At 40.7% G+C, this 25,081-nt stretch overlaps 1 protein-coding gene across 2 annotated transcripts; it reads left to right on the forward strand.

Annotated features, from left to right (window-relative positions):
- Positions 1–633: 633 nt before the first annotated feature.
- SNX16 (sorting nexin 16) lies at positions 634–21,171 on the forward strand. 2 transcript variants are annotated; one of them, XM_081919841.1, is made up of 8 exons: positions 634–795; positions 4,828–5,280; positions 7,043–7,129; positions 8,020–8,168; positions 13,596–13,665; positions 17,284–17,420; positions 19,020–19,139; positions 19,698–21,171. In XM_081919841.1, exons 2-8 carry the CDS (start codon positions 4,909–4,911, stop codon positions 19,804–19,806), a joined length of 1,044 nt encoding a protein of 347 aa, XP_081775967.1. In that variant the 5' UTR covers positions 634–795; positions 4,828–4,908; the 3' UTR covers positions 19,807–21,171. The 2 variants fall into 2 exon arrangements, with proteins under 2 accessions (XP_081775967.1, XP_081775968.1); XM_081919842.1 differs by lacking the exon at positions 634–795 and adding an exon at positions 822–1,142.
- The last annotated feature ends 3,910 nt before the right edge of the window (positions 21,172–25,081 follow it).

Raw genomic sequence — 25,081 nt, forward strand, 5'->3', positions numbered from 1 at the left:
CCGGCACCACTATTAAACAAATCCATTTGTTTTCTGGCTTCTTGGTTTATTTATTTTTTAAAGGGGTGGGCTTAAAACGAACCTAGGTAGTTAAAAAAAAAACAAACAAGCATGACAGTGCAATCCTGTACTTGCCTACGCAGAACTAAGCCCCATTGGGGATCAATGGAACTCGCGCCCAGGTAAGTGCATTTAGGATTGCAGTTGTGAAAGTATCACGAGGATTGGCTTGTTCGTTTGCTTTCTGCGGGGGCGGCAGTTGATTGGCAGGAAGGAAAACATGGAGACGCGACACTTTTCCTGACATTCCCTAGCGGAAAAGTGAATTTAGGAGACAGCCGCAAGCCGCGCGAACTTTAAAACCGGATCTGCTGCCCTTGGTTAAACACCACCGCATTAGGCCAGTCTGGGCTGCGCAGCGAGTCATTTCTCGCCACCTGTTCCTGAAGTAGCACAACACCTCTCTCTTTCCCCCACAGAACTACAAATCCCAGCAGGCTATGCGGGAACAGGTGGCGGAAGGAAGGTGGAATGTTTTCAGCCAGCTTTTCCAGAATACGCCGATTCACGGGTCGCGCGTTTGACCGCGTTGCTTGTCGGGACTTGAAGTTTTTTTTTCCCTCTTCCAGGCGGCGGTGTTTTGTCCGCGGAGGGGGTAGAGCAGGTCTGGCCGCGGTGCACCCCGGGAACTGTAGTCGGAGACGGGCTGAGGAACCGTGGCGGCGGCTTGTGGCGGCTCGTACCTCTTGGGACTCGGCAGGGGCGGCCGGCGAGGGTGCCTCCGGCGCGCAACAGGTAGTCTTTGCCGCGAGCGCGTCCCTGTAGCGCCTTGGCCTCGCCTGGCCAAGCGGAGTGCGGGGGGAGGAGGACCAGGGGCCGGGGCGGCCGGCGAAGGGCAGGAGGCGTCGCGTGACTAAATGCCCAGACCGAAGATCGTCGCGTGGGAAGGGGTCGCAAGGGTCATCTAGTCCAGCCCCTAGCGGTGCAGGGATCTTTCGCTCAACGCGGGACTCGAACCCGCGGCCCTGAGAGCGCGAGTCTCCTCCACCGGCTGAGCTGTGGAGCGGAGGGGACGGTGGTCCCGAGCCCCTGGTGGAGGGTGAGGGGCTCACACACGTCGACTGCACCCCGAGGAAACGAAGGTGGGCCTGGGAGAATGTTGCTCACAAATCTTCCTTCGTAAATCTTCCTTCCTTCGCTCGCTGATAGTTTGCAGGCTGCTGCTCCCTGCGGTTCGGGGAATCGGCTTCAGCGCCCAAGTAATAACTAATGGCCACAGCCAAAGTAAGAGGGGGAGCGAGAGAGTTTTGTGTCGCCTCGAAAGGGCTTTATTGTGGTCTATTGGGGCCTCGTGGTCTTTGGAGATTGAATTTTGTGGTCTTTGGAGCCTCGTCAGATGCACGGGACTGGCAACTGAATATGCAAAAACTAGTAAACATCTCGAGTAATGATTTGGCTTATTTGCTTGTTAGGGTTGCACCCTGCCCTTCACCACGTTGAAGGGCGGGATATAAATCTAACAAACAGACGGTCTCTTGATTTTCATTAGCCTTTTGCCCTATGCAGGGTTTTTCTTTATTTTCTTTATAGTTATGTATTTATCTTTTCCAGTCTAGGTTAACACTTCATGGATCAAATGAAATGGAATTTTTGTCCATAAAAGCTTATGTCACTACTTATGCTTCATTCATTTATAGCCACAACTGAAACACAAGAGTTAATAATACTTGGAAATATTACTAATTAGCCAATGAAATACTACCCTAAACTTTGCACAAAAGCTGTGGCAAAAAGGTATCCTTTAGGCAATGCCAAAATACAGGGATGGTGTCTGCCTTATCTCAAGGGGGTTGGAATTCCATAACTGAGGGGCCACCATGGAGAAGGCTCTGTCATGCCCCACTGCAGGCGTCCCGTAGTGACAGAACCACAAGAAGGATTTCACCTGCAGATCTTAGTAACCATTGCTGTTGATCTGGGTGCATCAGGACTGGTAGCCTAGTGCTAGAATAACTGTTGGACATGCTGCTAGCATTGTGTTTTTAAAGACAATTTCTACTGCACAGCAGTAGAAATACTGTTGTCAGATGTAAACCACACAGAGTATAACTCTTTTCTTTTCTTCTGGGTAGGAATAGTTGAGCTAAGTATCATCATCCATAATACTCCCTCCCTCACAGCAAGGAATTTGTACTGTGGGATAGTCTTTACATGCCTTTCCAGAAGGTGAACAAATCAAAGAGGAACTGCAATACCTCCTTCTGCCCTGTTCTTTCCTATGGCTGTTTCAATAGGGAGTAAAGTACTTTGCTGCAGAAATTAGTGTGGGAGTAAATGGCTGTAGGTGGAACTCAGTATTTGCACATGACATCCCTGTAGTGGAGTCAGTGCTGCTTCCAGGGAAGGAGGAGGCAAGTTGACAGGGGCATCAACATTGTGAAAGTGCACTGGTGGAGTCACTCTGATGCTCCTTCTGATGTGCCCCACAGTGCCAACATCTCCTCTCCCTGCCAGTAAGGAGCAGCAACTACACTGCAGTGGGTTGTCAGGTGCAGAGCGCACCTTTTCCTGCTTGCTGCTACTGAGTCGCATCTACAATTACAACAGTCAATTGCTTCCATATTAATCTCTGCACTAAATTGGTGGTGAAAAGAGAAAGCATAGCCGAGAGAGAATAAGTTAAAAAGAGATAACTAGGTTGAAATACAGCAATACCTCCATGAACGTCCGCCTCGTCTAGCGTCCGTTCCAGTGAATGTCCACAGCAAACCTGGAAGTACCAGAACCGGTTACTTCCAGGTTTGTCACTCGCACATGCGCAGAAGCGCAAACCGTTCTGCACGCATGTGCAGACATGGCGCTTTGCTCTGCATCCTTTTTGGCTAGCGGCTGGGGCTCCAGAATGGATCCTGGGCACAAAACGAGGTACGACTGTAGTAAAGAAAATATTGCCTGCTCTTGATGGTGTTACACTTCCTGTGAAGGAGCGGGTATATAGATTGGGGATACTCCTGAATCCATTGCTATTGCTTGAGGCTGAGGTTGTCTCAATGGCATGGAGTGCCTTCCATCAGCTTCAGCTGGTGGCTCAGCTATGCTCCTATCTGGACAAGGATAACCAGACTTCTGCTGTCTATGCTCTGGTAGCCTTTAGGTTAGATTACTGCAATGCATCATACTGGGGGCTGCTTTTGAAGATGGTTCAGAAACTTCAGCTGGTGCAAAACTCAATGGCCAGGTTCTCACTGGGGCAAAACAGCTTGAACATATAATACCAATCCTGACCTGACTGCACTGGCTGCCAATTAGTTTCCGGACCCAATTCAAAGTGCTGGTTTTGACCTATAAAGCCTTATGTGGCACAGGAACTCAATGCCATAAGGACCACCTCTCCTCATATGAACCAATCCAAACCCTGCAATCATCATCTGAGGCCCTTCTTCATGTGGCAACACAAGAACAGGCCTTACCAGTGGTGGCTGCCCGTTTGTGGAATGCTCTCCCCAAGGAGGCTTACCTGGTGCCGTCAATATAGACTTTTAGGCGCCAGGCAAAAACTTTCCTCTTTAACCAGTCCTTTGACCTCTGTCTGGCCTTTTGTAGGTGTTTGAAATGTATTTTAATGTATTATTTTAAAGTTGGTTTGGTTTAAATGTATCTATTGGAATTTTGTTTGTTTGCTCATTTGCCCATAAGTTACTTTGAATTGCCTTTGGCAAGAAAAAGCAACTAATTAATGTAATAAGAAATAATATAAAGAAGGTTACTTCCTGCAGTTAAGTCAATACAGTCCTTGAGTTGGGAAAAGTATAAAAGTGAACCTTCAAATTATTTGACTTTTGAGTCCATGTAGTAGTTGGATTACAGGTGTTTCCAGTTTTAAGTGGGAATTTTGGTTGATATAATTTATGCTGTTGAATATCATTTGATGATTCAGAGATCCTGGAATCCAGTCTCTGTAGTATCATTGTGAGGAGATCATCACTTTGGAGAAGAACATCAGTGTGGCTGCTTATTCTTCTTTACGTTTGCTAATCATACTGTTTAATTATACAACTTCTGCTTTCCCCAAAAAGCATGAAACTAAAAGTGTGGATAAAATTAAAATGTCAAACTATTCTTCAGAAACTCAGGTTCATTTGTTTTCTGTTTTCACTGGATGGAATGAGTCTTGCAGTGAAATGTGGTAGAACTATATTAAATAATACATCAGATAGCCAGCTCATTTAAAATGAACATACTTCCTCTTTACTCAGCATCTTATCAAAATATCTACGCTGGATGATTTTGCTTTCTGCATATGCTAGTCAGTGTTCAAAGCTCCCATTGTTCTAGGCGCATTTTGTGACAGGGAATTTTGTTAGTGCATCTAAAATTTCAGATTCAAACTGCAGAGTGCCTCCCCACTTCCAGCTACTCTCTGAAGACGGCAGAAGAGACCCTCTTAAGAATATTAGGGGGTGGACAGGGGACGGACTAGACCATGTGGAAAATGAGGACAGTAGCAGGAATTTAAAATAATTTGAACTGGATGAAGCAGAAGATGACCTCATAGTTAAGAAGGATGTACCAGGCAGGATTAGGTCAGCATCCTAGGGTGTGAGAATTTACTGAAGCATTTTGTAAGACTTTGTGACATGTAGCAACCCTAAGTTACGTTCTGATTGTGTGAGATTATTTTCCAGTTTTCGTTTCTTTATAAAGCCATTCATATTCTGTTGTTGCTTAATACAGACATTGAGGAATGTCCATGTTTTAAATAAGGTTATGAGAATGTCTCTATAAAAAGTTTTGTTTGTTTGAAAACCTACTTTCTCTTATTTCCAGATAACGGAAGGGAACGTGAATGAGAGTTCCATAAATTCTACAGTCAAGAAGTATAAGCTTTCTTACAGTCGCTAATGAAGGATGGCTACTCCATATGTTCCTGTTCCAATACCTATAGGAAGTTCTACTAGTTTTACCACGAATAGAAACCAAAGAAGATCATCTCTTGGGAGCATTTCAACATGTTCAGATTCTTCAAAAGCACAGCTAGAGGAATCTTCTATCAGTAGTTTTAAAAAGAGGAGTGTCCCTGATGCAATTGGTGCCACTTCATCTCCTTGTAATAGTCCGCTTGTTAGGACTAAATTTATAGGTACGAACACATCTATGGAATATTGCATTCAACCATCGGAAGATAGTGAGCAAAACATAAACTCTGGGAGCTGGGAAGATCGGCCTGCTACGCCTACGATACTAGGTTATGAGGTGATGGAAGAGAGGGCAAAATTCACTGTAAGTTGTGCTTTTTTCTTCAGGAATTTTGACTAGTAACACATCATTTAAAGATTCACAGAATCCTTAAAAAATACTAATCACGCTGCACAGTAAGTATGGGTCTCTTCACTGGCTTTCTGAAATGGCTCTTGAATTGCCTGCTAGATGCCGTTTCCATACTATGTGATTCCTCACCCCCATTCCTATCTTGTTATATTCTGGACAATGACTGCCTCATAGTATCCGGCTACCAGTGTTGTGGTCTGGCCTTTGTGTATGTACTTGGGATTACTGAGATCTGCAATTGTGGAATGTGTGAGTGTGGGTGAATGCGTGCAGGTGTGGTAGATGGACTGAGGTACAGATGTGTGAGCAGACATAGAAGTTGAGCAGGTGCAAGTGTATTGAGTAAGTGTCGCAGGGTTTGATGCTTTATGTATTGTATAATTTATGGGTTCTGATAATGTCCATACAGTATTTCTATTGTTTTACCATTATTATTGTTGGTTGGTTGTTTATAAGCCGCTAAACTGCTTTGTGATCTTTTCTATTGAAAAGTGGAATATAAATACTTGAAATTAATTAATTAAGCCATCTGTACTTGTATAAAGGTTTGCTGATTCCAGCACTGTTGAGCTACTAAAAACAGTAAATGCTTTCAGTTCTGCAAATTTTAACCTTGCTCAGCTTTATACACATGGGTAGCTTCAGCATGGCTGGAATTACATAAAGCTGTGTTAATTAGTTTTTGCAGTCTGAGATGGATTCAACAATTGAGGATAACCAAGGCTGTGTTTTTGAAGTGGTTGTTCTGTGTAAACAACACTTTTTTAAAAAAAATCACAGAAAAGGAATTTTTATGCTAATTTAGGCTGCAGTCCTATATACTTCCTTATTTGGAAGTAAGACCCATTGAACTCAGTGGGACAGTTCTGGATGGATATGTATAGGACTGCACTGAAATCACAAAAGGAGAAGACGACGTATGCAGGCACCAGTAGTTTAGATACCAAATAGGTGGGTATAGTCCAACAAGTTCTCCCATTCATCTGAGTCATCGTAAATTAATATTGCAGATTATGGCAATGTTCCATAATGTTTCAGTAGAAATTACTTCATTGGTTATACTTTGAATATGCATTAGATTTTTAATCCTAACCTTAATTTACTGGGAAGCAGTACTGTATTCAGATCTTTGAGACTTGATTCTGATTAACAGTGCAAGCCAAACTATAGGAACCCAGCATAAATTAGGATGGGATAAATTACACCATTCCAAACTCAATCTAGGAGCAGAGCCAGCCCAAGCCTGACAGAGGGGAAACAATACTTTATAACAGTGTGACTTGCACTACCCTTTCTGCCAGTCTAACTTCCATTCCATTGGTAGGTCATGTGATTGAGGCAACTGGAATTTGGAACAGAGGCAAGACTCCCCCTTACCCAGTTCTGCCTGAGCTGGGATGAGTGACTCAATGTAGATAGGATCAGGGTATCTTGTTGAAAAACACTACGTTTGTGAAAATAGTTTAAAATAGAAAATCCAAATTCCAGGAATTGGTTCCTCCTGGGAGCAGTAAAACAATACCAGTTCTATATTTGCATGAAATACTTGTTCATTTTTTATACTTTAGTATATATACATTGGCAAACTTTGATAACGCTTGCTTCCTTTCTGAAAGAATAGTTATGTCAGCTTCCTAGTAATTATAGTGTAATATGACTAAAATGCTCACACAACTTATTGAAACTGCTATAATAGTTTTTTTTTATTTAACAGGTTTACAAAATCCTTGTAAAGAAAAATCCAGAGGAAAACTGGGTAGTTTTTAGAAGGTATACGGACTTCTCCAGGCTTAATGACAAGGTATATAATTCTTGATCTCCAGCTATTTATGTACCAGATTAACATTTTTGCTTCCAACTTTGAAAAGTTAGAATGAGAAAAACAAGCAATTGTTTTGCCATAGAACTAGTAAGTTCACCGAGAAGCACTACTTTTAAATGGTATTTGGAAAGCCATTCCAGCGCCGTATTTATTTACTTTTTTTTATTAAATTATTATACCACACTTGATCTGAAGATCACAGGGTGATTTGCATATCTGACACCTGAAAATAATACCTGCAAGCCCTTTAACTTTTTCTGGTTACCTTCCTCCCCCCTCCCCCCCCCAGCCCTGGTTTGGTCTGCAAAATCTTAGGTGGCACTCAACTAAGTTTTACTCAGAGTACACACATTAAAAATGAACAGGCCTAACTTCCATGTTCATTAATGTTGAATGCTACCCCTTGCTTAATCAAGAGAACGCTAATTTGCTAAGATTCATATATCTCTGCCTATTGTTGTAAACATTCTTCTAACAAGATGCATTCCCATAATGTGTTTCTTGACTAGCCATTTGTTTGTACCACAAAAGACAGAGGAATAGTGCAGTGGCATGGCTCAAATTTTCACAATTTTTTGCTTTTTTGAGAAAGCACCAAATTTTCACTATACGTGAATTAATAGATAGTGGTTGTTTTCAGGTATTGGGGCACTGGTATTGCATTTGATATGTTGTTGCTACTCTTCAAACCAGCTTGACCTGCCTCTCTTTGCTGAGAAAATCTCAGCAAAAGAACCCATTACACATTAATCTAAGACAAAGGGAGAGAAATAGATAAAAAGCAAAGGAAAAAACAAACACCTTAGTGATATATTAACTCTATGCAGAAAGTGTAATTCCTTACTATCTACTTGGTTTGCTTTTTTCAGCTCAAAGATATGTTTCCTGGTTTCCGATTGGCACTACCACCAAAGCGCTGGTTCAAGGATAATTACAATCCTGATTTTCTGGAAGATAGACAGCTGGGACTCCAAGCATTTTTACAGAATTTAGTAGCTCACAAAGACATTGCTAACTGGTATGTGATTCTCACCTTCTTCTACCAATTGGATTATCTTAACAGGGTAACAAAAGAATAAGACCCCCTTTAGCTGTTGCTCTTTTTTGGTAATACTTGGTTTGAGCTCTACTGCCCACTATTCTAAATTGTACTCCTGCTTTTCCAGAATTAGACTAATGAATAATTAAATTGCTTTCTGTGAATAAAGAAACCCTCCCCCAGACTAACACCAGCACATATGTTGCTGGGCCAGGTTCAGGATTCTTGTATCAATTCACAAGGACTTTAACAACGGTGGTCCAGGAAATCTTGACGACCACCTAATTCCATATATCCATGCCTAATCCCTGAAGCCCTTGCAGGAGTAGCTGTTAGTTGTCGTCGATGGTCAAAAGCACAGCCACAGTTTCAGCATTGTGGGCCCAATTTTGTAGAACTTCCTCCCAGGTGAGATGAAATAGGCCTTTTCCCTTTTGTACTTCTTACACCTAGTGGAGGCCTTTTTACGTCACTAGGCATTTTAAGTAAGTTTTGTTATTGGTTTTAACTTACCTATCTTTATTATATCTTTTCAACTTTACTGTTACTCAGCACTGCTGAGACAACAGAGTTAAGCAATATATAAGCTGTTGAAACTGAAAATTAGTAAAAGTGTAGGAACTTGCGTTATTTTAGGTTACAAAAGGGCAAATGTGTTTAAGACTGGAAATTGCTAAAGGAGTTTTGAGAGGTCTTTAAAAATATTTCAGACTTCTACATTCTAGCCGCTAGCAGGGTGGCAATCTGTCTAAATTACAGGATTTGCAACAATTGGGATGCAGAGAAAGGGCCAAAGGAAGTCAGGAATGTATTTGTGTAGATAAGAAGATACCCTAAATCTGGGGTCAGAAAACTTTTTCAGCAGGGGGCTGGTCCACTGTCCCTCAGACCTTGTGGGGGGCCGGACTATATTTTGAAAAGAAAAGAAATGAACAAATTCATATGCCCCACAAATAACCCAGAGATGCATTTTCAAGAAAAGCACACATTTTACTCAGGTAAAAACACAATGATTCCCGGACTGTCCACGGGCCAGATTTAGAAGGCGATTGGGCCGGATCCAGTCCCTGGGCCTTAGTTTTCCTACCCATGCCCTAAATGGTGTGAATCAAAGTTATTTAAAGCTCTGCCTGCACCTGTATGAGACAGCTCAAGCTTTGAGACCAAATTCTGAAACCCAGGTCTCTGGCTGATCAATAAGATGGACAGATATCAGAGACAAGGCCTTATGAGTAGCGGCTCCACATTTGTGGAATTGCCTCACCCAAGAAGTACATAACTCTTAAGGTAACTTTTGAGATGCTTTTATTTCATTTCATTTTTGATTAGTCTGCTGTGCTTTAATTGTTGATGCGTACTTTAACTGTGTCTAAATTTTCTAGTTTTATGTAGTATTATGTTCTATTTATTATCCTTGTACATCACACTGTGAGAGCAATGTATTTGGAAGGTGGTTGTTAAAATCTTTAAATATACAAAAAATCTGCTGTTGGCTGTTTGGCATTGTGTATTCAGCATGCGGAGTTACAATATGGGGATTATCCGTTAATTTTATTTTTCAGTTTCTAAAAATACATATAAGAAGAAGATTTTTTTAAAACCCTCTAAAATGCAGATTTGAATGGAATGCCTTTGATTCTGCCTGTATTTGTTATATGCTTTCTAAGATGGGTAATTTTGAAGATACTCTTTTATGAATGCTTTAGAGCTTGGCATTGCAATTGAAACCATATGTTGTTGTTTTTAATTATAGAATCTCTAGTTTTAGGCAATCTTGAACCACATATGTTATGAGCAGTGTGCTATTTGGCAGTACATTGAATTCTAAATGCCAACCTTGAAGCTGAAAAGTTCCATTTCAGTGTCTTTGTGTTAATGGTGGCTGGTTATGGATGAGTACCGTAATTGTAGTACAATCCTGAATGGCTGGGTGAGCTAGACTGCAAGTTGTGACAATTTCTCAATGGATCAGAAATTGGTTTGGGGGGATTTATCTTTGCCACTATTGTTGAACATTTCAGTACAGGAGTGGTTAAGCAGTTGTTCTCCAGTTGTTGCCAATGGTTAGTGCTGATAGGGCTTGGGCATAATCTTAAGAGCACAGGTTAGCTACTTCTGCTTCAATATAACAGCTGAAAAGTAGTGACAGAAGTGCCTCTTAGCAGGTACTTTCAGTTCCTATCAACTCTGTTATATATGAACTTCTTGAACGTTTGTCCTTTAGAGGTTTGTGCCATCTGATAGCATGTTGGGAGTCTCTCACAGAAATTGTAGCCTTCTGTGCTGCAGCTGTGACAGCAACAACCATACAGAATTCCTCCGCAATAGGCTGTAGACCCAGTGTTCAGCTAAGAGCTTGTACTGCATAGTGTTGATGCAATTATGTTTGTGTGTGATTTTATTTTTATAAAAAAAAATGCAACCTAAAACACAACAAGAGACGCAACAAATAAACTCATATTTTTCTGTCGCTTCTAACTTCTGCACTTCAATGCTAATAGACTAGCCTGTAGAGTTTTCCAAATTCTTTCAAGATGTCTTGAGCTTCTTATGCCAGAATAAATGTTCTCATTAATGGTTTGCAAAGCAGCAACACTTGTTCAAGACTCTGTGAACCAGTTCTCTTGCCCCAATATTAAACAAGATTTTGTTAGTGAGATTCTTCACTATATAACACCATGAATAAGAGTACTGTACAGTAAAACTGTGCATCCTAAAGTAACATCCTCATTGGAATGATTTTTAATAGGGATATAAGTTCACAATGAATATCAGAAATACACATTGTGCAAGCTGTGTACTGGAGACATTAATAGACTTGCTCAAGAGAGTTTTCCCTTTTATTTGCTCATGAGTATTTCTTTCTGCATATTGTGGAAACTGGAGAAAGGTGTTAAACCTGTAAAACAGATGCTTGGATTACTTATTCTTCTGATAGGCTGGGCCGGAGTCACTTGTGGCTCCACCCTATCCTAGAGGAGAATGTAAAAATGGGATTCAGTGCTCTTCTGTTCATAAAAGGCATGTGTGCGTGTGCATTTTCTGCTGCTCACGTTGCAGCATACTTTCTGCTTCTATCAGTATTGCCCATCTTAGTGCAATAGAGCTAAAATAGTAATGCTTAATTGAGTCTGTGTAAACAGCTTTGCTCAATCAAAAACTGTAAGTTAAAGATGGAATTCCCTTCCCCACATGCACCGCATTATGGTTTGGAAGGAGGAGAGGAAATCCAATATTGCTGTTGCTTCCATTAAAGTTCTAAATGCATTTGAATGAACTTTTGCATCACAATCCTAATCATATAAATCACACATAGGAGCATAAGAAATGACTTGCTCCAGCCTGCATCTAACAGATAACCAGCATTCTGTTTCCAACAGCTGCCAATCAACCGGTTCTAATAAACTCTCAAGTATGGCACGAAGGCAGCACTCTTCTCTTTTGTACTGCATTTTGTCTCCAACATCTGGTATTCAGAAAGGTGTACTGCCTCTGGCCACAGATCAATGTATATTTTTAGCTTATTACAACCTCAGTTGAGAATATACTTAACAAAACCCTACACTTGAATCCCCCCTTTTCCACTAGTGCACAAAAAACTTTGTTTCTTAACTGCAACCACATATAGTACTGCCAAAGGCATCATAGCAAAAAAAAAGCTACCCAAGGCTACCCAAAACCAACTGATATTTATCTTATTAAGTGCTTGGATTCAGTGGTTATAATTTTTTATCATCATTCTTCCACATAAAAGCTTTATACCATTAGTCTCAAGATACACATTTTGTAGTATTTTTCGCATTTTGTAGCTTAATATTGCCAAAATTGTCCTTAAACTCAATAATGGGGTCTACAAGAGGTACAGACCAAGTGAAATCAAGCTTGGAGAAGGCAACAATGCTTTCATATAATAAGCTGTTCTGAGGATGGCCATTTGCGATCTCATTCCACATCTTTTCAAAACAGCAGTTCAACCATGAAGAGAAGCTCTACTGTAAACAAAACTGTTTGGAAAAGAGTGTGATATAACTGTCAAATGAAGCAAAGAAGCATTGTTCCTGTTTTTTCTAGACAGTTCATTTGACTGAATAGATGCTATGAGAGGAAAAGACACATTCTCACTCGCTTACAAACTCGCTGACGAACCTGGAAATTCTACAGATGTGATGTTAGAACAGTTTTCCACAAGCTTTCTTCATGTTTTATAATATAAAGCTTCTTTAGTCCCAACCCGTGTGGACTGCTGCTCCAGAATTTCCAGCAGCTCATTGTCCTTTGTTGTTGTTTTCTTCAAAACAAACAAACTTTGCATATGTAAACTGGCAAATCTGTGAGAGCAATTCCTTCATAAAAAATATTTGCAATGTGAAGTGTTCTCCATATTTATGGTATTTAAAGCAGCAGGCACACTTGTTTGCATGTTTGGTTGAAGCCTTAATTTAATCTTCTCAAAGAGATGCTTCCACACAATTGACACATACAACTTGGTTTGTCTTTGTGTTGTTATATGTTTTGTGTTCTCATTTTGTATTTTTATGTTGTGACCCGCCTTGTGATCCTCAAATGAAGGGCAGTGTACAAATTTAATAAACAAACAAACTTCTGCTAGTCAAAAGTACGCTGGAAAAGAGACAGTTTAGGAGTAGTTACATGGGCTAGACATGGCTTGAGAAAAAATCGAAGCCATCTTCCAGAATACAGCAGTGCAAGTCATTCTTGCTCAGTTTATACATGCCTCCCTATCGTCTCCCCTTTGAACAGTCTTTATTGACCCCAAACAAGTAGGCAGACAGTTATGTCTAGTGTACAGATAAGGCGGTAATCCTGGGTGAAGGCTTATCGACAATATTAATCTTCAGTTTGAGTGTGGGGGAGATCCTGTTTGGTATGCATAAAGCAACTATTATTATCCTACATTTGTTTTGAAAAGCAAGGTTTTCATGTTTCAAAAGCAATTTAGTAGTACAGTATAGAGAAATCTGCTATTTGAGAAATGCAAATTCTAAGCCTTCACTGGGACATGGGATTAGTTAGCAGTTCCCTTACTCCTGGCTGTTGTCATTCTGTATTTTAATTCAGATTTATTTATTTATTTTACTTTTTACTGGGGAGTTAATCGGATTTTAAAATCCAGGATAAATTAAACTTTAAAAAAAATCCTCACCCTGAATGTCTTTTGTTTTAAACAATTTCATTTTATACTAGGCAAGCATCCATTGCTGGGGAGGGTGAAAATGGTATGGAAAACATTTATTTATACCTTCTAACTGAAACATTACACGTTGGTTATAATAAAAACCAACTTGCTCATTTTCGGAGAAATACTGTGTTTTGTGTTGTTTCTCACTGACTTCAGCCTGTTCTGTTTGGAGACCAACTTCTTTCTTTCTTTTCATTATTTCAAAGTCTTGCAGTGAGAGAGTTCCTTTGTTTGGATGATCCACCAGGACCATTTGATAGCCTTGAAGAGAGTAGGGTAAGTGTAAAGTAGTTATTTGGTTGTTAGACTAAAACACTCTTAACTGGCCTGTTGCATATGATGTTTGTCATGAGGTACGTTTATAACAGGAGAAGCAGCTGTTCTCTTTAAGGCAGACATAAAATATATATGTCTGCCACATAGAAAAAGGCATGGAATGAATAATCTATGGACTGTACATTTACACAACAAGCAGCCCAAAGGCAGAAAGACAGGGCAGCTATGGAGCAGAGATCACGAAAGCCTGGGGAGGTGAGGGTGGGGAAAGAATGCAGGTAAGGTAAAGGTAAAGGGACCCCTGACCATTAGGTCCAGTCGTGGTCGATTCTGGGGTTGCAGCGCTCATCTCGCTTTATTGGTTGAGGGAGCTTCCGGTCATGTGGCCAGCATGACTAAGCCGCTTCTGGCGATCCAGAGCAGCGCACGGAAACGCCGTTTACCTTCCCGCCACAGCGGTACCTATTTATCTTCTTGCACTTTGACGTGCTTTTGAACTGCTAAGTGGGCAGGAGCAGGGACCAAGCAACGGGATCTCACCCCGTCGCGGGGATTCGAACTGCCGACCTTCTGGTCGGCAAGTCCTAGGCTCTGTGGTTTAACCCACAGCACCACCCACATCCCTAAAGAATGCAAAAGTTGTAGGAAATAATTTCAAAGTTTCTTTTGACTATATTCTTCCTGCAGTTTTTCTCAATCTCCGACTGTTGAATATTGTTTTATTCTGCTGCCTGGTATATAATTATTGATGACTCATGTTTGATGCATTGTTTTAAATCTACCTCTGCGATCTGATCCTTTTGCTTTATCAGTTGTGCATGTATCATACTTTAGGGTTTTCCTTCACTGGTTTAATTATATTTAGCATAAAGTATTTTCTCACATATTTTTAATATGTGTATCTTCATGATTTATCAGTTACACTGCTCAGTCTCACTGCTATTTCCTCCTACCTGAAATAGGATATTTTATTCGGATTGTATGTCATTCTTTTTATTTGTTTTCCTTGGGCATCTGATTTTGCAGAAGCCATCCAAAAGTCTTTCTGAATTAGAATAATACCATTTGCTGAATGCATGCAGAAGAACAAAGAAAGATACTTTTTTGGCTCACATCTAGCAGATATGAATCAGCTTAACACATTATGTTAATATGTCCAGTTCAAATACTTGGTAAAATTACTTTTAAGTTAAGTCATTTGGAATTTTGTTAGCATTCCAAAATATATACAGATGATGTGTGTGTGTGTGTGTGTGTGTGTGTGTGTGTGTGTGTTTTGGTTTCAGTCAAATATAATGCCATTGAAGTATTTTAATTCCTGTTAATTTTGGCTCTTGTAAATGGCTGGTCCCTTCAAAACTGTCCCATAGTTTAAGGGATTTGCAGCATTGTATCTGTTCCAGCCCCTGGTGGATGCCTGGTTAACTGAATGTGCTACACCACCAAATGAGGATCACTGCCAAATTACATAATAGTCTGTTTTGCTAGGGAAGTTAGCGACAAATTATGAAATGCAAACTTCTTAACGTTAATTGCAGGCTCTCTTAAAGAGAAAGAATTGTAAGCCCTCAGTCCATGCTTTGTGATTTTCTGCATCAAATGGTTTTGTTTGTGTAGGTAAAGGGGAGCTCACAGCTACAAAACATCTTATATCTATCAAAAATATAGAGGAAGTCAAGAAGAAAAATATATCCACTTCTTATAGAGACTGTCTCAATAGCATGTGCAATGTACCCAAGCACTGAATCAAATATTATTTCCTCTAGCAAGCTATGAGCATTTCACCCCAAAAATGTTAAAATGCCGCGTGTATATTGGTTTAATTTTTCTTTACCCTGTTTTAAACACACACACTTTTAGTGATTGGAGAAGTGGTTCCATTTAAAGAAAGGGAAGTAACTTTGAATGACTCCTTGTGACATCAGTAAGGGTTCTACAAAATATCAATTACCGTATTTTTCGCCCTATAGGACACACTTTTCCCCCTCCAAAAATGATGGGGAAATGTGTGTGCGTCCTATGGGGCGAATGCAGGCTTTTGCTGAAGCCTGGAGAGCGAGAGGGGTCGGTGTGCACCGACCCCTCTCGCTCTCCAGGCTTCAGGAAGCTCTGCGCAACCCTCAGGAGACCGGTGCGAAGTCGCGCCGGTCTCCCGAGAGCTGCGCAGAACTGCCTGCAGTCCCGGGCTTCGCGCAGCTCTGCGCAGCCCTTGGGAGCCCGGCGCGAAGTCACGCCGGTCTCCTGAGGGTTGCGCAGAGCTGCCTGCATTCCAAAGCCTGGGGCGTGCTGAAGAGTGCGCCCGGGCTTCGCGCAGCTCTCCGCAAGCCTGGGGAGACCGGTGCGACTTCCTGCTGGATAGTAGGCTGTCCTCGAGGCTGGGGTCGGGGGAATTTTTTTTCTTTACTCCCCCCCCCCAAAAAAACTAGGTGCGTCCTATGGGGCGGTGCGTCCTATGGGGCGAAAAATACAGTAACAATTTTGCAGGATGTTTGCTTTTCAGGTACCGTAACTATTAACCTTAGAAACTTGGCAAGGTATCATTGGGTCTGTGTGGCACCTTGGAGATGAACTAGCTTAGTGGCTCATGAGCTTTTGAAGACAACTTCCTCTTTCATTGGACTCATGTCTACAAAAGCTCCTACCTCAAAAACCCAATTGGGCTTAATCCTAAACATACTTACTGAGACATAAATCCCATTAAAATCAGTGGAATTTACTTCCAAGTAAGTCTCTTTAGGAGTGGGTGTTGTTACTGCAACCGTACTGATCTCTTTGCTGCAGTTCAGTCTTGGGATCTTAAGCTCTGCAATAAAATCTTTTAACATCAGATAACCTATTTAAGGGGGGGGGCTCCACAGTAGTTGCAATGTTTATTTATGTCACAAGGGACTTGGGGGGAAATCTTTAGTTGACCTTCTGAGCCTCATAAGGGAATTTGTAGAATTATGTGGTGTGGCAACAAGACAGCATCATGTGTGCCAAGATGTAATCTCAAGTAATTACAGTGAGCTTCACCTATGCTTTTTTATCTAGCTTTAGCAGAAAAAGTCAACTTTTGGTGGACTTTCTCAGTAGCCACATTCAAACCAATATGTGTTTTTTTGTGTTACATTGTGATTAGGCTGTTACTATAAGATTCTGCAATAGATGCAATGCTTTTTCTGTAATGGCATAGTAGTTCCCTTACATTTTCCTAGTTCTGTTTTAATGTCTCAGTGCAATGAATAGCAAAGTTGCTACAAGATGCATGTCTGCAGAGCTGTGGTGGCTGGTCATGCAGATATTCTCAGCTGCATGTGTAGGTCACAGCTTGTCACTCTGAAAATATTTTGAAATGTGGGTTAGGACAGTCCCTTTGTGAGCCATTATATTGTTGTATACCATGAGGTTAGTTTTTGTTTTGTTTTTTGTTTGCATAAAAAATGACAGACTGATACAGTTTGTCCTCATTACTGCCACATAAAAGTGTTCAGTGCAATGAAATAAAATTGAGGTTGTGTGCTTTTATGCATATTAAAAATTAAAACTATTGCGGTAGGGGAACATCATCAGTCTCAAGTCTTTGCATTTCTCACACAAAACTATTGCCTTCAAAAAATCGTTTAATTTTTCTTCTAGGCTTTCTGCGAGACCCTAGAAGAAACAAACTACCGTCTGCAAAAGGAACTTGCTGAAAAGCAAAAAGAGGTGGAAGCTCTGAAAAAAATGCTAAACGAAAAAGAAGTGTACATAGACGCCATAGAGAAACAATTGGGGTAAGTGGACAGAAAATTCTTGAAACTAGACCGCAATTTAAAAATTAATCCCAAAACATTGAGCACTTATTCATGCATTTCTGAAAACTTCTTTTGTTGCAGTCATACTGCACTGGCTCCCAGTGGAGTAGAGGGTCAGGTTTAAGGTGCTGGTTTTGACCTTTAAAGCCCTATGCGGCCTAGGACCCACATACCTATGGGACCGCCTCTCCTGGTATGCCCCGGGAGGAACTTAAGGTCCACAAATGACAACACTTTGGAGGTCCTAAGTCGCAAGTTGGTTAGATTGGTCTCAACTAGGGCCAGGGCCTTTTTAGTCCTGGCCCCGACATGGTGGAACTCTCTGTCACAAAAGACTAGGCCCCCCCCCCACGTTATGTTTTTATTGTAATTTTTCTGGTGTTAGCCACCTTGAGGGCGGGGTATAAATAAAAAATTTATTATTATTATTATTATTATTATTATTATTATTTATTATACCCTCAATTCTCTCCTGAAAGACAGGAGATAACCCCCAGAGTAACTCTTGCATAATTTTAAACTTCAGTTTAAAAAGGAAATAAAAAGTCTTGTGTGAAGTAAAACACTTTAACATGTATGTGAACCTTTCTGACACAACTGAGGTTGGTGCAGGCCACATATAGCAAGTCAGTTTAACTATGCCTTTCTTTGGATAGGAATGATGGGAGGGAGAGCAGTTTCCCGGTAGCAATCTCACAAAGAGGAAATCCTTAGTAAAGTATCCTAAGGATGAGGACTTGTATTTTACTGTCAGTATGAACCTGAAATCTGGCGAAATAAATGATGCTGCTAATTTTATAGTTATTGCTTACTAGCGGTCTTGTACCTGACATTGCCCGGGAATTCTAAGAAGGGTGGGAATGAAGGCAGAGTTAAAATTGGTGCCATTTTGAAAGGTTCAGTGCAGTTTTGAAAGGTTCGCCATCTTGATTCAAAGGACTGTCCAAAGGACAGAGAGAGAAAACTGCTCCTTCATCTCAAGAACTACTATGCAATCTGATTATGAAACCTTAAGAGCTGTCCAAATGCATAGCAAACAAAATACTGTACTTTCCAAAATATTTTGTAGATGAGCATCCTATTTTGTAGTCTAGTATCTAAAATACTTACTTTTTCAACATCTAATATAATTATATTTTCAGTGCATAATGAATAAACAGTATGCCGAAGCATCAATACAAAATAGATACAATTTGTAATGAAAGTTCTTTGCTAATTAGTATCAGTGTCATTTCAATATTATGTCTTAAACCTAATAAAGGAATGAAAATATAATTATGTGTAGAAAAGTCTTCTAAAAGAAGTTCTGCTTAGGTGCTTTTTCATTATTTCCTAGCTTAACTATATTGGATTGGATCTAAACTAATGTTTAGCAGGAGCTACAATTACATTTGAAGAAGCAGTGGGGGCAATTTTCACCAATTCCTCCTGTTCCCCTTATCCTCCTAGAAAACACTGGGGGAAGGGAGAGTTAGCAAAAATTGTGTATTCTCTTCTTTCTATAAATAGAAAGTATCCTTACATTTGTGAAAGTGATATTCTGGATCCAATCAGCTGTATCTTGAATTCGTTACACAGGGATTTAAATTTAGGAAAAGTGAAGTCTCGTAAGTTGTCAGGTCAAGAGAGTGAGTGCAGTGGAGAAGTGGAATCCTCTGCAATAGAGGCAGATCAAGGAGCCCTGGAAGAAGACAACAGGTACAATCTAAAATTCTCTTATGTTTTATTTAAGGTTATTTTTTGAGAAGCCTTTCACTTCTACAGTCACCTGTGATACGTTGTTGTAGAAGTGCCATTCACATTCCAAATGCAATTCACTCTCTGGAAATATTAAATATATTTATGTTACTTGTGGTTTCCTGCCCTTTTCTCCCCTTCAAAAAGTCCTTGCCCCAAACTGAGGTTAAAAGGATAATAGTTGAGGGCTGTACCTCTTCAGTAGGAGGTATGCTGAAGAAGCTGCATGTGGATAATGCTGGGTGAACATGAAATGATCTGATAGGCATGCATCAGTGATCCACCTTAACCCAGAGGTCTAGGTATCCATGACTAATAATGTAAACAATGGGGGAAAATGGCATAAAACACAAAACCAGCAACCTGGCTTAGCATATTTTGCGGGGCAAGGGTCTACCTCTATAAACTCTTAGTAAAAGAGATTAGTTTTCCAAGTGTGCTGATCAGAACCGTGAGATAGATATGAAATGACACCCCCCCCCCCCGAAGTGTGTCAAACATATTGATTTGTCCCTACAGTTCTGAGAAAGAGAATCGGGCAACATCTTGGAGCGGTTCATTGGCTGAAAATCACGTGCCGGAAATTGAAGTTGCCGAGGTAGCGTATACCACCGATGAAGAGATGTAAATGCTACCAGCTGCCTTTACAGTAGTGTAAGAAAGTAAATGTCTGGATTGCATTGAACAGAAGTATATAGTAGCTGTCAAGCAGAAGCTGAGATGGCAGAAGCTTGAATGTTTACATAAACCAATCTAGAGAAACCTATGGCATAGGAAGGATATAAGTGCTGCTTTGTCTCAGCCTTTATCTAGCCTTATGAGGGATATATATTAATATATAAAAAAGCTCTGGTTAAAGGCAGGTCAAGTTGGAATCCTAAGTGATGTATATAAGTTATATGTACCCATATATAAAGGATAAGTGCCACACATGTAGATATACCAATCATGTAGCATGTTGTATATCACATGCTTGCTATTAATATTTTACATTTTGTATGGACAGCTTTTTGGTATTTGGATTTTCAGATTCTTTATATAGGCATGTAACTTCTGCTCTGGGAAATATAATTCTGCCATCTGGACTTGGAAAATGTATATGATTTCTTGTGGTTTTTAAAGTCATAAATGTAAATAAGTGATATGTAAATTATAATGCAATGATCTAGGAAAGCTTGCAGTACCAAAATTAAACCTTTCAGTAATGGGAATGTTATTTGTTTTCATAATGCGGAAAGAAATATCACACTGTGGGCATTCACCTGCACTTGAAAACAATATAAAAGCTGTCTTTTAACTGTTTTTCTTTAAATCTCCTTACACTTTTGCCACTCAGCCACATAATCACCGAATCAACAAATCTGCCTTATATAAGGAACACTACCTCTTTCTTTTGTTGCTAATGCATAATTGCTCTGTTTAAAGTATGCATATTATAAACAGATATTTGAGTCATTAAAGCCATACTTCTGCACAGTTAAATAACTAGATCTAATTGCAGTTTATGTTTGTTTATAAAATATTGTACACCCAGGAACACACTATAAGCTTCGCTCTCGTTTTAAAATTTGTGTTGAACCTAATAATGCACTTTATAACAAAGAAAATATTGTGCCAAGTTCATTGGCTCTATGTTTTTTGTGCTTTTTGTTCGACCTTTGGACTGAGGGAAGGTGCAATTGGTTTGTACAGGAGTGCCTTTTTGTATTTTGCTTGTTACAGATGTTATAATAGTGTGTCAGCTTTATGGAATCTTCAGAAACATTCTGCTCAGCAGTTATTTGCTGGAAGTGCCTTGTTTTGTCTGCTCTTTCGGTAGGAAGAATGCTTCTTTTGTTCTTCTCTGTGCCACCTACTTCTTTGTTTAATGCTGTTAACACACAGTCTCATGTGCCGGAATTTTCAATGGTCGCTTTGTGTTTTAGGGTGTAAGGACAAAGATCTCTGCAGGACTGTATGAAACCATCTGGGGCAAATAAACCTTTGGACATGATTCATCTTTTTTTGGTCATCTGTTGCAAAATAATGCTGGGTTTAAAAGAGTCTGGAGCTTGGCTAACTTGCTCCTTGGCTTTTTGAAATCTACATTCCATGTTTTGTCACGGTGCGTGAAATTTTAATGTTGGCTTGGAATGCATTTTCTCTGCCTTTTATTGCAGGAGATTTTTGTATATTAGCACCGTTCTGGAGGTCACTCTGCTACTTCTCCCTTCAACTGTGTACAAACACTCTTACTAGTCATGGGTGCCTTGTTCTATCTTCATTGTCAGAGGCAGTAGCTCCCTGGATGCCAGTTTCTGGGAGTTGCAGATGGGCAGAAGGGTGTTTGCATGCTTCCCATAGGTATCTGGGTTCACCACTGTGAGAGCAGGATGCTGGACCGTTGGCCTGATCCAGCAGGCATTTCTGATGCTCTTATATAATAATAATAATTTATTATTTATACCCCGCCCATCTGGCTAGGTTTCCCCAGCCACTCTGGGTGGCTTCCAACAGAATATTTAATAGATTACTGTATTTTAATATTCTGTTGGAAGCCACCCAGAGTTAAAAGCTCCCCTAAACAGGGCTGCCTTCCGATGTCTTCTAAAAGTCTGGTAGTTGTTTTTCTCTTTGACATCTGGTGGGAGGGCGTTCCAAAGGGCGGGTGCCACTACTGAGAAGGCCCTCTGCCTGGTTCCCTGTAACTTGACTTCTTGCAGCGAGGGAACCTCCAGAAGGCCCTCGGCGCTGGACCTCAGTGTCCGGGCTGAACGATGGGGGTGGAGACACTCCTTCAGGTACACTGGACCGAGGCCATTTAGGGCTTTAAATGTCAGCACCAACACTTTGAATTGTGCTCGGAAACGTACTGGGAGCCAATGTAGGTCTTTCAAGACCGGTGTTATATGGTCTCGGCGGCCGCTCCCAGTCACCAGTCTAGCTGCCGCATTCTGGATTAGTTGTAGTTTCCGAGTCACCTTCAAAGGTAGCCCCACATAGAGTGCATTGCAGTAGTCCAAGTGAGAGAGAACCAGAGCATGCACCACCCTGGCGAGACAGTCTGCGGCCAGGTAGGGTCTCAGCCTGCGTACCAAATGGAGGTGGTAAACAGTTGCCCTGGACACATAATTGACCTGTGCCTCCATGGACAGCTATGAGTCCAGAATGACTCCCAGGCTGCGCACCTGGTCCTTCAGGGGCACAGTTACCTCATTCAGGACCAGGGAGTCGTTCACAATGACAGGTCTCTGTAGCCCGATGGGTCAGGGCATCTGGCTGTTAACCAGAAGGTTGGTGGTTTGAGCCCACCCACGGACAGCTGTGGGCAAGATTCCTGCATTGCCGGGAGGTGGACTAAATGACTCTCGGGGCCACTTCCAACTCTACAATTCTATGATTCTATGAAAACAGGTTAGGTAGGTTGGAAGGTGACTGTTATTCTCACCTTGCCTCTCTCTGGTTGCTCTGTGTGTTTTAAAAAGCCCCATGCATTGTGGCCTACCTTCTTAATGTGAGAAGTCTTTCTTCAAACCCCACCACAGGGCCTTTGTCTCATCACCTTTGCACTATCGCTGTTCCTGCCCATTTACATGGGACCTAATATTGTACTAACAATGGATCAGGACTACTAGGAATCTAGTGCTTGTTGTAAAATGGAGGTGTGGGGAGAGAAGTTGAAACAACTGGAAAAGCAGCCTGCCTACTAGCTTGGGTGTGGATTTGCGTTACTTAGTAGGTATGAAAGCATTAATTGTTGCACATACTTCAGATTAAATGTGATTATTCAAGCGTCCCTTATTAGGTACATACCTAGATTTCATTGTAATAATTTATGGTTAAATCCTTCACTAATTAAATATGAAGGTAAGTTTCTTTGGACTAAACTACGTATACTCAGAATATGATTTGTACATTGTGTTTGAAATTTTGCATAATTCTCAGTCACTAAAGCTTAAAAAAATAACCACAGTTTTTGTTTTATGCATCTGTTTAGAAAAGCTTTGTATGAGAATTTCTCTCAGCTTTCTAATAAAAATAATTTTATTCATGCCCCGCCCATCTGGCTGGGTTTCCCCAGCCACTCTGGGCAGCTTCCAACATATATAGCTGTGGCGGGAAGGTAAACGGCGTTTCCATTCGCTCTGGTTTCCATCACGGTGTTCTGTTGTGCCAGAAGCGGTTTAGTCATGCTGGCCACATGACCCGGAAAGCTGTCTGTGGACAAACACCAGCTCCATCGGCCTGAAAAGTGAGATGAGCGCTACAACCCCATAGTCGCCTTTGACTGGACTTAACTGTTCAGGGGTCCTTTACCTTTTCCCCTTTACCTTATAGCATATATAAAACATACCAGTGTAATGCTGGCATCCTTCCATACCCAGTTTAGTTCTGGATGGCCTCTTTAACAGTTGCAGTCAAGTTTATTAACAGATCAATTCTAAACTATTCCTTCCCCTGCCCCCGGGCTTTTGGTTTGCTGACAGGATTAAATTGACTCAAAAATAATATTAAATATAATTCAGTAACTATTCTGATGAACCACTGCCAGACTGTGGTCACATTCGCAACTTGCATTTAAAGCTCTACAACACCACTTTAAACAGTCATCGTCAATTCCCCCAAATAATTCTGGAAGCTAATTTGTTAAGAGACCTCTGTTCCTGTCACAGAGCTATGATTCCAAGAGAAAGGCGTTTGATGGTTAAATCACTCTGGGAATTGGTCTATAGGAGGGGAATAGGAGTCTAATGACTCTTTGGAGAAAGTTTCAACGAATGGGGATGTATTCAACTAATGTTTGCTCAGAGGCCCATAGAAATTAAGGGACCTAAGTTAGCCGCGGCCGTTTATTTCAACGAATCTGCTCTGAGTAAAAGTTAGTTGAATGCAATCTATGTTTATGAGAGAGACAGGGAGAGAGATGACAGTAAGTTGTCTTCCAGACCCCACTCTAGAATAGTCATGTATTTCAAGTTCTGACCAGGGTGTAAAATCCTGCCAGAAACTGTGGAAGACCTGTGATGCTTTGTTGCATGGCTCAGCAAGCTTCTCCCCGCCTACTGAAAACTAGATGCAGACCTTGAAAATGGATGCAAGGAAAGTATGAAGTGGGAGCAGTGTATGACTGAACCTAGTGGGAAGTGTTTTGCTGGTGCCATTTCAGATTGACTGGAATAGGAACACAAAAAGGAATTTAATTTCTGGTAATCGGGGGTTGCTTTGAAGAAGCTGTGGAGAAGAAAAGGGAGAAAAAACCCCTAAAGGAATCAACTAGTCAAAAGAACAAGGGAATCAGTTGTGTGTTAACCTTGGCAAACATGCATTAAATAGTTCCTTTATTTGCTTTCCAGAACAATCATCCATGGACAGGAAATGTTTTGATCAAAACACTGCTGCTTTGTTGGATATTATTTTATATACTGCTTTTATACTATTGTCAATGCTTTTTAAGTAGGGAGTTTTCTTTGTGCACTGTTATTCAGGATAATTAAGGGCTGACATTCAAGGCTAAAAACATCTGCAGATTGTGTGTGACCATAAGCAGGTCATTTAACTTTTTCCTAATTCTGAATTGGATCTAAAAGTGTAGCTACTGTATAAATCTCCTTCTGTTATTTTTGTTTTTTGAATAGCTTATTCAATACCGTTTTATGCCATTTACAACAAAGAGTTGCGTCGTACCTGGAAGACTTAACACATTTATTATGGCACAAGCTTTAGTGGCAAAGATTAGACTTTATCAGATGCAATGAAATTTACTTGCCGCTTAACATTCATGGTGTTAAAAGGACACGCTTGGTTTGGAACAAGTGAGCACTAGTAGGCCTGCACTCATTAAAGTGAGTTAAGGAAGTTTGGAAACATGTTCTTTTTTTAATCTACATGCAATTTGGGGGAGAACTGTAGCTTATATGCTTATT

The sequence above is a fragment of the Podarcis melisellensis genome (genome assembly GCF_964234715.1).
Source record: "Podarcis melisellensis genome assembly, chromosome: 7".
Taxonomy (NCBI): Eukaryota; Metazoa; Chordata; class Lepidosauria; order Squamata; family Lacertidae; genus Podarcis; species Podarcis melisellensis.